The 16,398-nt window shown below is 44.7% G+C and overlaps 1 protein-coding gene across 4 annotated transcripts in view; it reads right to left on the bottom strand.

The window, feature by feature from the left end:
• The window catches only part of GPLD1 (glycosylphosphatidylinositol specific phospholipase D1), a 68,076-nt gene that overhangs the window by 23,450 nt on the left and 28,228 nt on the right, over nucleotides 1-16,398 (bottom strand). For all 4 annotated transcript variants that reach the window (XM_038005748.2, XM_038005750.2, XM_073005690.1 and 1 more), the window contains 5 exons: nucleotides 13,514-13,579; nucleotides 11,120-11,240; nucleotides 7,324-7,463; nucleotides 4,823-5,009; nucleotides 591-701 (listed from right to left, as the gene is read on the bottom strand). In XM_038005748.2, coding sequence (XP_037861676.2) covers nucleotides 591-701; nucleotides 4,823-5,009; nucleotides 7,324-7,463; nucleotides 11,120-11,240; nucleotides 13,514-13,579 — 625 coding nt within the window. The remainder of the gene's footprint in view (nucleotides 1-590; nucleotides 702-4,822; nucleotides 5,010-7,323; nucleotides 7,464-11,119; nucleotides 11,241-13,513; nucleotides 13,580-16,398) is intronic.

Genomic DNA, 16,398 nt, shown 5'->3' on the forward strand with positions numbered 1-16,398 from the left:
TGCGTTCAGGATGTGACAGATTGCTGGCATGTCTAGAAATGGAGTGTGAGGAGGAAGGGGCAAGAGGTGAGCGTGCAGAGGGCAGCCGGCAAGGGAGGGCCCTCGACCTCCACGGTCACACATGGCGCCCGGATTCGTGGGCCCTGCTGTGGTAGGAAGCACCTGTGAGAAGCAAGCCCTGTGGTCTAGGGCCCAGGATCTCTGCCTCAGTAAGAAAGGAGGCAACAGGCGGGGATCCAGCATTTGAGGAACGGTCCGGGGAAGTCACCTCACTGTTTTGATAACCAGAAATTACAGATTAGCTGGTATTTCTGTCTCCCTTCACTGGCATTCAGCATGGTGGGGGACGAAAAAAAGAGCAAAGTACCTGGTGGAACTGGGAAACCATAGGGCCAAAATAAGGCCAGGGAGGCAGCAGCAGGTGTTACAAGGTAACTCAAAGTCATAGGGGCCTGAGATGATCTGCTCACAAATGCTCTGTCTGATACACTGGCTGTCTGCTTTGCTCCAGGGGCCCAGCATTGGCCTCCCTCAGAGTCCCCTCCCTGCCACCCCATTCTCCTCCAACCCTACCCCAGCAGCAGCCTTACTTTGTAGGTGAGCTGCTCGGAGCCCACCGAGGGAGCTCCCACGGCCAGGTCAGGCACGCCGTCCATGTTAAAGTCCAACACAGCCAAGGCCGAGCCAAACCGACCTGAGGGCTGAAGAGGCACAAGTTTACTTCCCCTGGGCTAAGCCACAGCCTTGGAAAGAACACTCCTGACTCCCAGGGAGTAGAGAGGCCTGGGGACCCCCCCAACCCCGCCACCCAAAAGCTGAAGGTGCAGCAGCAAGCTGTAACGTATCTGCAACACATCAGTCAGGGAGCTCTGCACAAGTACATTTTCAGCATGTCTGGCTGCCTTGAGAGGAAGCAGAGGTGCCAGAAAGTAAAGGGTCGGTTCTTATGAGTTCTAGGTTTGTAGAAAATAGCCTCATGTATGTTCTGACCCACATTAAGCACAAAACTTATCTTCGAAAGTACCTAAAATAGGCCAGGTGTGGTGGCTCACGCCTGTAATCCCAGCACTTTGGGAGGCCAAGGCAGGTGGATCGCCTGAGGTCAGGAGTTCGAGACCAGCCTGGCCAACACAGTGAAACCCCATCTGTACTAAAAGTACAAAAATTAGCCAGGCGTGGTGGCACATGCCTATAATCCCAGCTACTCTGGAGGCCCAGGCAGGAGAATCACTTGAACCCAGGAGGCAGAGGTTGCAGTGAGCCAAGACTGTGCCACTGCACTCCAGCCTAGGCAACAGAGCGAGACTCCACCTCAAACAAAAAAAGAAAGTATATAAAATAATAATCATATAACATCAGCAACAGTAGCTAACATTTGTTGAGTACTCAGGATGTTCTAGAGCCATGCTGACCAAAGTGGTAGCCCCTAGCCAAATAGGGCTGTTACCTTTAAATTAAAAGTAATTAACATTAAATAGCATTAAAAATTCAGTTTCTGCCCTGGTGCAGTGGCTTAAGCCTGTAATCCCAGCACTTTGGGAGGCCGAGGCGAGCGGATCACCTGAGGAGTTTGAGATCAGCCTGGCCGACATGGCGAAATCCCATGTCCACTAAAAATATAAAAATTAGCCAGGTGTGGTGGCGGGCACCTGTAATCCCAGTTACTCGGGAGGCTGAGGCAGGAGAATCGCCTGAACCTGGGAGGCGGAGGTTGCAGTGAGCCGAGATCATGCCACTGCACTCCAGCCTGGATGACAAAAGCAAAACTCCATCTCAAAACAAACAAAATAAATAAATAAATAATAAAAATTCCGTTTCTTAGTTGCAATAGCCACATTTCAAATGTTCAAAGCCTGTGTTTTATGTCTTCTGCACTGGACAGCACAGCTACAGAACATTCCTATCAGTGCAGAAAGTCATGCAGGACAGTGCCGCTGTAGACATTGTTCCAAGCACTTTAAATGGATTAAGGCAGGAACTGTTTGCATCCTCGTTTTAACAGTTTACAGATGGAAAACTCAATCTCTTCAGAGGCACTTTTCTTCCAAAGTGGACTTTCTATATCTTTCTTATCCTACTGTCTGCAATCAGCGTAGACCTGAAAGTAATTCACTGGGTTCTCCAATTCTTTCTTTCTCTTTCTTTCTCTCTCTCTCTCTCTCTGTGTGTTTTTGAGACGGAGTTTCGCTCTTGTTGCCAGGTTAGAGTGCAATGGTGTGATCTCGGCTCACCATAACCTCCGCCTCCTGGGTTGAAGCTATTCTCCTGCCTCAGCCTCCCAAGTAGCTGGAATTACAGGTATGTGCCACCACGCCTGGCTAATTTTGTATTTTTAGTAGAGACGGGGTTTCACCACGTTGGTCAGGCTGGTCTCTATCTCTTGACCTCATGATCTGCCCGCGTTGGCCTCCCAAAGTGCTGGAATTACAGGCATGAGCCACAGCGCTGGGCCAGGTTCTCCAGTTCTTTCATAACTTACGTAGCAATGAATGGCCTTTCACACAGTGGTGCTTGCCACGTAACATACATGTTGCAGGACCCACGTCCATTATTTATTGGGTAATCTCTCCACACCCGTGTGCAGTGGCATCTATAAGCACTGCCCCTTTCTATAAGGCAGAAACTTGATAAACAAGAAAAGATTGCTTGGGGACACAAAACACGCTAGGGCAGGGTGGGAACCAGTAACTCAGGGCTCTGCCCACTGAGGACTGGTTCATTTCATCACCATCAGTTGCACCATTCAGCCCTCCTATGGGCCAGCCAGTCATTCCTAGAGCAGCACAGAATTTTAAAGCAGGCCACGCCTTGAGATTATCATAAACCTTCATTGTATCAATGAGGACAAGGAGATGCTCACTGCAGTCAGGGCCTGAGGGCAGGATTCCCATCCCTCGTCCATGCCTATATCTTGCCATCTTTGAAATTATCAAAGGTCACTGGGGGAGGAGGGCATGGAGCCACTTCCTTTCTCACCCAAGTGGTATTTGAGAGAGTTTAGCAGCCACAGGAAGCAGTTTCCTCTCTTATTCCCTGTCTATATACGCCCAAAGGTTTATACTTTACACAACAGTCTGACGGGGAAAGGCTTTGTAGAGAAGTAAGAAGCAACAGGATTAGATAGACGTCTTTTGGAAATTGTTCATGTGGTGTCAGAAGGCTCTGAAAAATGCTGTCCCTCTGGGACTGTGACCTTATACACTGGCCAGTCACCTTATTTGTACATGTTGGATTCAGAGCTCCTTTCATCAGAGCCTAAACTAGATCATAAACCATTGTACTTCTTATCTTTGAAAGCGTGTTCATGGCTGGGTACAGTGGCTCACACCTATAATCCCAGAACTTTGGGAGGCTGAGGCGGACGGATCACCTGAGGTCAAGAGTTCGAGACCAGCCTTACCAAAATGGTGAAACCCCGTCTCTACTAAAAATACAAAAATTAGCTGGGCATGGCAGTGCATGCTTGTAGTCCTAGCTACTTGGGATGCTGAGAAGGGAGAATAACTTAAACCCAGAAGGCAGAGGTTGCAGTGAGCCAAGATCATGCCACCGTACTCCAATCTGGACAACAGAGTGAGGCTCTGTTTCAAAAAAAAAAAAAAAAGCATGTTCAGGTGTGTCATCTTATTTTCTCTTCACAGGATTAACTTCACAGCAAAAGGGTAAGTGGCTTGCCCAGAACAAGAACCACGATGATCCGACTGGAAGTCTAGGGTTCCTTCCCCCTCTGGCGCTTGACACTCAGAGAATGCAGTGCCAGGACAGTGTCACCAAAAGCCCCACACTCGTCGACTAGTAGCAGGGCTCTGTTTACCCCGTCCCCCTGCCCCCCCACTTATTGCTGTTACAAAAACTAAACCCTCTGATGTTAGAAAAACTTTCCAGGACCTCCAGGACCCTAGCGCTCTCTGGAGGAATTAATGCTTGGACTCCATGAGGAATGTCTGTAGTCACTGTAGGTGTTTTCAGGTGATAACCACTTAGGACAAAAGAATGAAATCTAAAGAAAGTCTGGCGTTTAGTTAATAGTGATGTACCAATGTTGTTTTTATTCTTAATTTTTGACAAGTATACCATGATTATGTAAGATGTTAACATAAGGGAAAATGAGTAAACAGTACATGGGAACTCTCTGTACTGTCTTTATACCTTTTCTGTGAATCTAAAATTCTGGCCAGGCACAGTGGCTCACGCCTGTAATCCCAACACTTTGGGAGGCCTAGGCGGGTGCATTACCTGAGGTCAGGAGTTCAAGACCAGCCTGGCCAACATGGAGAAACTGCATCTCTACTAAAAATAAAAGAATTAGCCAGGCATGGTGGTGTGCACCTGTAGTTCCAGCTACTCGGGAGGCTGAGGCAGGAAAATTGCTTGAACCTAGGAGGTGGAGGTTGCAGTCAGCAGAAATTGCGCCTCTGCACTCCAGCCTGGGTGACAGAGCGAGAGACTCCATCTCAAATAAATAAACTAATTAATTAAAATATTTATAAAGTTTTATAAATACATACTATTTCATGTGTGTGTGTGTGTATAAAGAGGTTTTATATTATCAATTATATTATCAAGAAATCACATCCCAACTGGCCACTCAAAGCAGTTCTCAATAGCATGTGTGTTTTTGGAAGGTATTAGACTAATGATAGAATAAAATAAATGATGTAAACATGCTTTTAAAAATAAAAAGTGCTTCACAAATGTACACCATCAGCTGTTTGTTACTGTAATTATTCTTGTTATCAGTTACTTATCCTGGAGAATCTGCCACAAAATGTAAGCAGTGGCTATTGACCACTAGAAGAGAAAGAATGAGATGGTGTCTCACCTGGAAACCTTCAAGGATCCTGTGGGCCTCCTTGTCCAGGTCCAGGTCAACGGGCGGCAGGCCCAGGTCATTGCCATAGATAAGGTACACGCGCCCGATGTGGATGTGGCCAGGGCGGCTGTAGCCTGGTGCGCCCACCACGAGGTCGCCGTACCCATCCTGGTTGAGGTCAGCTGAGGTCATTGCCCTTAGGGAAGTGAAGGAATCCACCATGGTATGCACTGAGCACTAGGGGTAAAGCTGTCGCCTGCTTCTTCCCTTTCTAGAGCCCAGTCCATTAACTTTCTCTCACTAACTTTTCTACCCTGCATGACTGTTGTGAATATTCACTTCTGACGTTGTATTGTTTGAGAAATTCAGTCTCATTCTTCAAGGGGAAAAATAAAATAAAAATGGACAAATCAAGGCCTCTAAGCATTTTTGGATCACATAACCTGAGAGGATGAAAAGTATCCTCATGAAGCTTCCTGTCTTATACACAAAACCAGGGCTTGCCTGAGAGTAAAGAGGAAATTCGTGTCCAGCCAAGTCCCTCCAGCCGACGGCTCAGGCCACTTTCTGATCTGCTCAACTCATTTCAATGTGTTACTTGACCAAAGACAAGCTTGTGTGAAATAGACTATGTTTCTACCATAGCCACACAGGCACCTGGTAGTGGGCCAAATCAAGAAATCAAGTGTTCAACATATTTAGTAGTTTAGATGAGATTCCACAAGCCACCAGCTATAGAGCTGGATAAACCGAGTCAAAGGTTCAAGTGTCACTACTGGGACTGGAAAGACCAAAAGTCATTTGTTTATTCTAGTTCTTATTGCCACATAAAGAACAAATGGCAGGCTGGGCACAGTGGCTCATGCCTGTAATCCCAGCACTTTGGGAGCCTGAGGCGGGTGGATCATCTGAGGTCAGGAGTTCGAGACCAGCCTGGCCAAGATGGTGAAACCTTGTCTCTACTAAATATATAAAAATTAGCTGGGTATGGGGGCAGGCGCCTGTAATCGCAGCTACTCTGGAGGCTGAGGCAGAAGAATCGCTTGAACCCAGGAGGCGGAGGTTCCAGTAAGCCGAAATCAGAACAAATGGCAGAACAAAGTAAAAAGGCAAGAGCAGTTGTTTAAGGCTGTGATACCTGGTGGGAGGGGCAGACACTCCAGTGGATCCACTGCTGTTCTCTGCACTTTGGAGGCTCAATGCTGGCCAGTAATGGCCCTAGGGATGCCCCTGTGGCTGGCTGTGCTTGTGTAGCTGCCAGCCCAGCTGGAGGCCTTTTGGATCTTTCAGGGAGGTAGCCAAGAAGAGCCATTACACACAAGTGAACAAACAGTAAAGACAGCATTCACCTCCCAGTCTCCTGCACTAGAGCTAAATGCACAGAGGCCCCGAAAGGAAGGACAGTCAGGAAATTGTGCCAAGGAAATGTGATGCCCTTTGGAATTAAGGAGTGTGATTTTTTTTTAAAAAGCCTTCATCCAAACTTCCAGAAAATGGTCACTTTTATATACTTGGGCTTAGTTTTGTATGTTCTTGTTGTTTTTTTGTTTTGTTTTTATTTATTTATTTTGGGGGGCTTAGTTTTGGCTGAATTTTAAAATCAGAGGAATTCCTAACTTTCTCTTTATAAAAGTGTCATGGTATACCAGCTTTTACCATATGAAGTTACAATATTTAAATCACTATAACAGCTATTGGCTTACAACCTTCTAATGTTATTAGATTACAAAAGAAATCTGTAAGAATATATCTCCAAGAACATCAGAGCTTTACAAAAATTCCATGAAATAATCCTTTATTGTTGTGATTATTTAGGAAACCAAAAGTTCCTTGTATTTAAACATATTTGACAAAGTGTAAGGAGATCATTTCATTGTTACAATAACTTAACCATTAAGTTAATGCTTTTGTCAGGTGCAGTGGCTTATGCTTGTAATCCCAGCACTTTGGGAGGCTGAGGCAGGTAGATCGCTTGAGCCCAGGAGTTTAAGACCAGCCTAGGCAACACAGCAAGACCCCATCTCTAGTACAGAAAAAAAAAAATTGTAAATCAAATAAATTAACACTTTTGTTGATGATGAATTGATTGACAAACAAGGTGCTACCAAGCGCCATTTAAAACAGTTGCAGAGGGCTGGGCGCAGTGGCTCATGCCTGTAATCCCAGGACTTTGGGAGGCTGAGGCGGGAGGATCACTTAAATCCGGAAGTTCGAGATCAGCCTGGCCAACATGGTGAAACCCTGTCTCCACTAAAAATATAAAAATTAGCCAGGCGTGGTGGCACGCACCTGTAAATCCCAGCTACTGGGAAACTGAGGCAGAGAATCACTTGAACCTGGGAGGCAGAGGTTGCAGTGAGCCAAGATCAAGCCACTGCACTCTAGTCTGGGTGACAAAGTGAGACTCTGTTTCAAAAATAAAATAAAATAAAATAAAATACAGTTGCAGAATGACTGAATAAAATTAATACTGCAGAAAACATTCACAAGTTAGATAAACTTATACGTACCAACCAAGCCTCGCATAAGGAAATGACAAGAAGTACGATGCTAAGGGGCTGGAGATGTGCTTCTGTGACAACTGAGAGCCACCTATGAACATAGTCCTTACGTTCCTTTCCAAAGCCTTGTAGATAAAGGACATGGAATCCTGAAATAAAAGAATCATTACAGAAAGTAAAGACACATAGCATAATCAACAAAGCTACTGTTTCTTGTCCAAAATACTGAACTTGTGTAAAGGAAATGAGTTTTTAGAAGTGCTAAACAATACAACATTAGTTCCTTTCAGCAAGTAAGATCACTTAGGACAGGCAATTAGGATAGTGAAATCATACCCCCAACTTATGCTGAGGGACAGTAGAGTTATAGCCCAAGAGGCTGGGACCAGCATGGGTAGAAAGAGTTATCGCTCTGTCGCCAGGCTGGAGTGTAGTGGCACGATCTCAACTCACTGCAACCTCCGCCTCCTGGGTTCAAGCAGTTCTCCTGCCTCAGCCTCCCTAGAAGTTGGGATTATAGGTGCTTGCCACCACATCCAGCTAATTTTTGTATTTTAGTGGAGATGGGGTTTCACCATGTTGGTCAAGCTGGTCTCGAATTCCTGACCTTAAGCGATCCACCCGCCTTGGCTCCCTCAAAAGTGCTGGGATTACAGACATGAGTCACCATGCCCGGTGGACTAAAATTTTTTAAAAGACAAATCTATCCAGCTGCAGTGGCTCACACCTGTAATCCTAGCACTTTAGGAGGCTGAGACAGGAGGAGCACTTGAGCCCAGGAGTTTGAGACCAGCCTGAGCAACATGGAGAAACCCCATCTCAACAAAAAATGCAAAACATTAGCCGAGGGTGGTGAAGCGTGCCTGTAATCCCCGCGACTTGGGAGGCTGTACTGGGAGGATCACCTGCACCCAGGAGGTTGACGTTGCAGTGAGCTGAGATCTCACCACTGCACTCCAGTCTGAGCAACAGAATGAGACTCTGTCTCAACAACAACAAAAAGAACAAGTCCTTTCAATCTAGAACTTTAATTGTATATGTATATATGTATATATTTTTAACAAACAAACAAACTGGAACAACACCAGGATGCCAAAGATATCCTCCAGACCTGCCAGGCATGGTGGCTCACACCCGTAATCCTAGCGCTTTGTGAGGTCGAAGTGGGCAGATCACAAGGTCAGGGGTTCAAGACCAGCCTGGCCAATATAGTGAAACCCCATCTCTACTAAAAATATATAAATTAGCTGGGCGTGGTGGTGGGCGCCTGTAGTCCCAGTTACTTGGGAGGCTGAAGCAGGAAAATCACTTGAACCTGGGAGATGGAGGTTGTAGTGAGCTGAGATTGTGCTGCTGCATGCTAGCCTGGGTGACAGAGCAAGACTCCGTCTCAAAAACCAAAACAAAAAAAACAAGATATCCTCCAAACCACACCCAAGTTGAGATGCGACTGTATTTGCTGCCAGGCAGGCATGAGAGGTCACATGTAGAGTGCTAAGAGCCATATGCCAGAGAATTTGGGTGACAACAAGCCACTCAGCTTGAGATGTTGAATGGTTCTTAATGCAGTTATTGCAGAGACAAAAGCACAAACTAGAATGGCCCTGAACAAGCTGACCAGATACTAGATCCATCCAAGTTAAGGGGACACAACTCTAAATCTGCCCAAGGGTGACATGAGACCAAACAAGACTTCCTAGGTCTGCTCCAAAGCAGAGCTCAATTGGCTCAGAGCGTTAAGGCAGGCCAGATGGCTCAGGCTCTGGGAAAGTACAGGGTCTGAGGATCTTTCAGGCACGACTATACCTTCTGCTTTGCCCATTCTAATCTCACTGGCAGGCCATGCATAGATTGCTTCATCCTAAAGCCCACCTCTGACTTGCTCATTCATCTAGCAAGCTATTAATCAGCTCCTACTGTATGCCAGGCACCATGACAGACACTGGGAACATAGTCCCTCCTCAGAAAATTCATTTTTTTGAAAGGAGAAAATCCAAATATGGCAAGACAAAATGACATGTGCTTTGAGAGAGGTCCCCCTCCCTGATTCAGGACCAGCTACATAATTTAAGGAGACGAGGGCAAAATTAAAACATGCAGCCTTTTGTTAAAAATTGTTAAAGCCAGGGGCAGTGGCTCATGCCTGTAATCCCAGCATTTTGGGAGGCCCAGGTGGGTGGATCACCTAAGGTCAGGAGTTCAAGACCAGCCTGGCCAACATGGCGAAACCCCGTCTCTACTAAAAATACAAAAAGTAGCCGGGCATGGTGGCGGGTGCCTGTAATCCCAGCTACTCAGGAGGCTGAGGCAGGGAATTGCTTGAACCCAGGAGGCAGAGGTTACAGTGAGCTGAGATGGTGCCACTGAACTCTAGCCCGGGCAACAGAGCAAGACTCTGTCTCAAAAAAAAAAAAAAAATTGTTAAGAATTTTAAGGCAGTGACAGCAGAGCATTAAACCTAAACCAGGCCCTTCCCCAATTCCCAGAGACCCCATTCACAAAGTTGTCTAAATCCTTCTGACATTAAGAGCCCACTACAGTCCAATGCCTACTTAGCTTCCTAAGCCTCTCACAGTAACTCATATTCCTTGTCCTGTGCTCCAGGCAAATACAACTACTCAGATTTCCCAACACCTGAAACTTTCCCACTCCACTAACAGAAATGTACTCTCACTGATGAAATACTATCTACTGTCCAAGGCCTAACTTGAATGTCCCCTCCTCCAAGAAGCCTTCTCTGTCTGATAGCCTCCAAGGTGAAGCTTCTCTCCCGTTTTTTTTTTTTTTTTTTTTTTTTTTTTTTTGAGACAGGGTGTCACTCTAGCACCCAGGCTGGAGTGCAGTGGTGCAACCTCAGCTCACTGCAACCTCTCCCTTCCAGGATCAAGCAATCCTCCCACCTCAGCCTCCGGAATAGCTGGGACTAGAAGTGCACACCATCACGCCCAGCTAACTTTTTGTTATTTTTTTGTAGAGACAGGTTCTCATTATGTTACCCAGGCTGGTCTCAAACTCCTGAGCTCAAGTAATCCACCTGCCTCAGCCACTTAAAGTGCTGGCATTACAAGATTGAGCTACCACACCCTTTCTTCCTGCTACCCAACGATCCCCTTACCTCACCGTGGTATGTGTTGCAGTCTACTCACATAATGGTTATTTTTGTATTTATCACTCCTTTTAGACTGAACTTTTTTAAGGGTCAGAGTTCATTTGTCTTTCATTTTATATCCCCCAGTACAGTGTCCTAACAGATAACTTCGTTGATGAATTTCATACACAATGGGGCTATGCAAAGTGAGCCTTCAACATTGTGAACACCTTTGGGACTAAATCCAAAGAAGGACTGGCCTGGGTGCCCAGGGTCCTCTTGACTTGACAGAGACCACTGAGGTGCAGACTCAGGGCATCTTCAGAACAAACCACATATGGATGCCAAGAGCACTTGCTGGCCTGGCACATGCTTAGGCCCAGGCTGGAGTGCACTGGCATGATCATAGCTCACTGTAGCCTCGAACTCCTGGGCTCAAGCAATCCTCCTGCCTTAGCCTCCCAAGCAGCTGTGACAACAGGCACAGCCATCACACCCAGCTAATTTATTTATTTTTGTAGAGACAAGGTCTTGCTATGTTGCCCAGACAGGTCTCAAACTCCTGGCCTCAAGGGATCCTCTCACCTCAGCCTTCCAGCCACCACACCCCACCACAGGTAACTTTCAATGGACAAATAAATACCCAGGGACTCAGCAAAACAAGGTATCTCAAGAAGCAGCATTCCTCTTCCCCAACTTAGAGCAGAAAATTCTTACCGGGGTCCAGGAATTTACACTAAAGAACACTCCTCTTTCAGTATAGTTTATATTCCTGTCAATGTTTTCAGTTAGGGATGTAGTCAAATTTCTGTGAAAATCATTTTTCTGCATTTTCGAGCTGTTGAAGACAAAGAGGAATAAACTGGTTACAAATGAGAAAACAATTAGTCCCCTGAAAAACTGAGCTGAAGAATATAGTCATGTTAATCACAGGTTAAAAGACTACAGAATTTTAACATCAGAAGGCTGAAGGAGCAACACAGAAAACAAAATTTTTGAAAAATCTTCATTTCACGAAATCTTTTAGTAAACACATTTCTAAGGCTTAAAAGCCTATCCTTAGAAAAAATATTTCCTATAATATCAGAGCTCTATGGTAGGAGTAAAAAGCTTCAATTCTTTCCAGATTATGAAAAAAGTAGATATTTCAACATTTCACATAAAAGGGAAAGAAACAGGTGTCAGCTGGTGGGGAAACTGGTATGTAGGCATACTGATTGATTGATTGATTGATTGATTTATATTTATTTATTTATTTGAGACGGAGTCTTGCTCTGTCACCCAGGTTGGAGTGCAGTGGCGCGATCTTGGCTCACTCAACCTCTGCCTCCTGGGTTCAAGCAATTCTCCTGTCTCAGCCTCCCGAGTAGCCTGGAACTACAGGCATGCACCACCACACCCGGCTAATTTTTTTGTATTTTTAATAGAGATGGGGTTTCACTATGTTGGCCAGGCTGGGCTCGAACTCCTGAGCTCAGCCTCACCTGCCTTGGCCTCCCAAAGTGCTGGAATTACAGGCGCGAGCCATCGCGCCCAGCCAGCACACTGATTTATCTTCAAAGACATGCTAGAATTAATTATACAATAAAAATACATTTTCACATTCAGATATGTCAACCAGCCATAAAGCAGATGACTCAGGGAGCCAGAGAGGCTTCGGAAATGACTGAAGTAGGGAGTGGACAACAGCCGTAAGTGACAGGGCCCTGGGCACAACACCAACTAGTGTCAGGGTTCTGACAACCGGAAGAAAGACTGCAAGCCTAATCAAAAGGTGTCCAATGTGATTAAAAAACAACAAAAGTATGTTGAAGGAATGGTTTGCTAGGAGAAAAAAAAAACAATAAACCTTATCCAATTCAAATAGAACAAACAATGAGGACTTCACTGAGCCCTTTCTGTGTAATTTTCATTCTTCCAAAGTGCTAAGATCATTCCTCTCAGCACCTTTCATCGCAATACTCTATTTTTTAGTATCTCACTCTTGACCATCCTTAAATATCTCAGTTAAGCCATCACTTCTTCAAGGAGAGCTCTCCTGTGCCCATGCCAGGACGCTCTGTGGCAAATCCCCAGAGCACCTTGCATTTTTTCTTCCTAACACTTAACAAAGTCCACAATTACTTGTTTAGTACTTTCCAGGCCATATACCTGAGAGCAAGAACTGTTTCTGTCTTGTTCACAATGATATCTCTAGTGCCTGAACCAGTTCCTGGCACCCATTGATTAAAAAATGATATTTTATTGTTTGTATTATTTTATTGTTATATTTTATTAATAAATATACACGTATTTATATTATTAATAACTTATTAAATGAATGCATAAATGACTAGTGGTTGGTACCTGACTCCAGCAGAAAATATCATTTCTTAAAATACAAATCAGGCCTCTGGCCCTTACCACAGAGGGCTTCTCCCCACACTGTCTCACTGATAAATACATTTTCATGGTAAAATCGGGGTAAAGTTTATGTGTAAGACAATAATATTGATAGTTATAATAATACTAACTACATTTCTTTTTTCTTTGAGACAGGGTCTCACTCTGTTGCCTACAGTGGAATGCATTGGCGTGATCTCAGCTCACTGCAGCCTCAACCTCTTAGGCTCAAGCAATCCTCCCACCTCAGCCTCCCAAGTAGCTGGGACTACAGGCACATACTACCACGCCTGGCTAATTTTGTTCATTTTTTTGTAGATATAGGCGTCTCACTATGTTGCCGCGTCTGGTCCTGAACTCCTGGACTTAAGGGATCCTCCTGCCTCAGCCTCCCAGAGTGCTAGGATTACAGGTATGAGCCACTGTGCCCAGCCACTACCTACCATTTAATGAGCAACTCAGTATGTGCAAATTGCTTTACATCCACCACTGCATGTCATCCACACCATAATTCTGAAAGTGCTGATGTGTTTTTTCCATTTTGCAAAAGGAGGAAGCTATAGCTCCAAAAATCAAGCAGCTTCTTTAAAAATCACACAGCTGCAAGTGACAAATCTGGAAGCTGAACCTACAGCTGTCTCTCAACAAATCCCATGTTCTCAACCTCTATAGGGGATCCCCTTCAGGTGAGATGTCCTTTTTCTACGAACAATGTTGGAATCCACTTACCCCTGGGTGTGGTTTTGCTGGCCACCACATGCAATGAACAGAGGGTTCTCAGGTAGGTTGCAGTCACTGGGGAAACAGTCAAATGAATTAGGCATTTGTCTACTTCACAAGCATGAATTTTACCGAGAATCAGTAGTGCGCTTCAATCATCTCCCAAAGGCTTACAGTATTCATCATCTAGCCAAACAGGACCAAGTAAGAGCCCATGTTCTCCCAGAGAGGGTGGATAGGCTGACGGCTGTCACTATCATGGTAATCCAGGCAGCCCCACACTGCCAGTCACCCCAGACTCAGCCTTTCTCTTCCCTCCCTGCTCCACCTGCTGAGCTGTTCCACGCTAACACAAAATATCTCAGAATTTGAGACTGCGATCAAAACTGGTTCCCAATTATGTCACCTTCGGCCCAATTATACACATTTATGCCTAAATGTGTCAGAATTTCTCCATTTCATTTCTTTTAAAAAATCCATAACTTCAATAATTAAATAGCTAGTGAAGGATCCCCTTTTACAAGTGAAAAAGCTTCTGAGAATGTAAGAGATAAACTCTTACATTGGGGGAGGCTCTCCCCCAACACTGAACAGAAGCATTGAGGAAGTAGGTATTAACATAAGAAGAGTATTCTGGAATGAAGACTATCTTAAAAAGATCTGTATGGAGGTCACTGAGGGAGGCTGGCGTAATACAGAAGTAATGTGGAGTGTAGGGATGAGGAAAATTAGCTGCTGAAAAAGGAATTCCAAAAGGAGGTGGGAAAAAGCTGAAGGCAAACTCTTCCTACCAAAACATTTCTCTAGCCAGGTTTGAGCTGAGGAAAAGGTTCTCTCTTTGAACCTTTTCTTCTCCACCACAGGATGCAGAAGGCAGCCTCGCGGTGTTAGCACTGTACTTTCAAATAGAGTTTGAGGTGAGTAGAGTTCTGGCTGGGAATGTAACTACCACTATTTCATTGCTTTTTTGGGAAAATATACTGTAAGTTCCAAATAACATATGTGAGTTTTGGAAGATAACCTGTCATTAGTAAGCTGGGAAATGCCTGTTAATATGAGCATATATGTGTTTTCCTTTCTGTTATGAATTTTTTTGTGTTGTCTCTTTTTGGAGACTTCTCTGAATTTCCCATAAATTTTCATAAATTCTGATGAATCTTTCTTTGTATATGCATGCAAAGAAGCAATCAACTCATGGAATTTTATACCTTGGTAAATTAGAACAGAGATCAAGAGACAAGAAATATGTTCTCTATTATCTTTTCCTAATGAAAGAATAAGGTCCAGCTATATAGCTTTCCTTAGCTATTTGGAGAACCAAATCAAAAATGAACACCAAAAAATGTTTTCCAGTTTGGATTATAAAAAACAAATAAGTGCAGGTCAATCACTCAGACATGCCCATATGTTATGGGTCCTTCCAATATAAACTTTGCTTCCTTCTAATAATAATAATAGTAACCAACACTTAGTAAGTGCTTACTCTATGCTAAACCCTTTACATGACTGATCTAATTTACTCCTCACAAAAATCCTATGATGAAAATAGTATTGCTGTCCCAATTTTACAGGTGAGGAAATAAGATTTTGGAAGGTTTAGCAACTTGTTCCAGATAACTCAGTAGTGAGTGGCAGATCTCTTAAATTCTGTACAACCATAGCAGTATGCACCTAAAAACCCACGTCCACAGGATAGCTTGGGGATTTCAGTTGAGGTTTATTTCACTATTAAAAGTGGCATTCATATGAGATTGCTATCCCTGCCAAATTGTTACTCACTGAGTGTTAAAAGCAAGTTTATTATGTACCAAGCTAAGGTCAAATTTGTCATCAAAGGGAATTTTGTTTCAAATCAACACAACACATAATCATGGTTAACATTGTTTGGATACTAGCAAATGTTCATACGGGTAAAGGATCATCACCCAGTATAATATTCCAGACCTACATTCTGTAGGCCATTCCAACTTACAAACAGCAAACTCTGCTACGATCCTGACCTGGAACAGTCTCCCAGGCACAGGTCCTGCCCAGAGAACCCTCTTTCCCACTGCTGGTGGTACAGCCTAAGCTTCCCACTCTGCCCTTTCCCTGATTCAGGGGCTGCCCCGTGCTTCCTAGCGACACCCACATCTCAACCTGGTTCAGGTCAGCAGTAGGGAGAGGCTCCAAGTCCAACAGTATGGTCAGAAATGGGTTCTCTGGGCCAGGCATAGTGGCTCATGCCTATAATCTCAGCACTTTGGGAGGCAGAGGTAGGTGGATCACTTAAAGTCAGGAGATCGAGACCAGACTGGCCAACGAACATGGCAAAACTCTGTCTCTACTAAAAATACAAAAATTAGCTGGATGTGGTGGTGTGTGCCTGCAGTCACAACTACTCGGGAGGCTGAGGCAGGAGAATCACTTGAACCCGGGAGGCGGAGGTTGCAGTCAGCCGAGATCATGCACTGCACTCCAGCCTGGGCGACAGAGAGAGACTCTGTATCAAAAAAAAAAAAAAAAAAAAGAAGAAGAAGAAAAAAGAAAAAAAAAGAAATGGGTTCTCCAGTCAGGCGTGGTGGCTCATGCCTGTAATCCCAGCACTTTGGGAGTCCGAGGTGGGTGGATCACTTGGATCTTAGGAAGTGGAGACCAGCCTGCGCAACATGGGAAAACCCTATCTCCACCAAAACTACAATTAGCCCGGTGCAGTGGTGTGAGCCTGTGGTCCTAGGTACTCGAAGCTGAGGCACAAGAATCACTTGAGCCCAGGAAGTGGAGGTTGTAGTGAGCTGAGATCGTGCCACTGCACTCCAGCCTGGGTGACAGAACAAGACCCCATCTCAAAAATAAAAAACAAAAACACATGTGCTCTTAAAAAAAAAGAAAAGAAAAATAAAGAAATGGGTTAT

The sequence above is a fragment of the Chlorocebus sabaeus genome, chromosome 17 (genome assembly GCF_047675955.1).
Source record: "Chlorocebus sabaeus isolate Y175 chromosome 17, mChlSab1.0.hap1, whole genome shotgun sequence".
NCBI classification, from domain to species: Eukaryota; Metazoa; Chordata; class Mammalia; order Primates; family Cercopithecidae; genus Chlorocebus; species Chlorocebus sabaeus.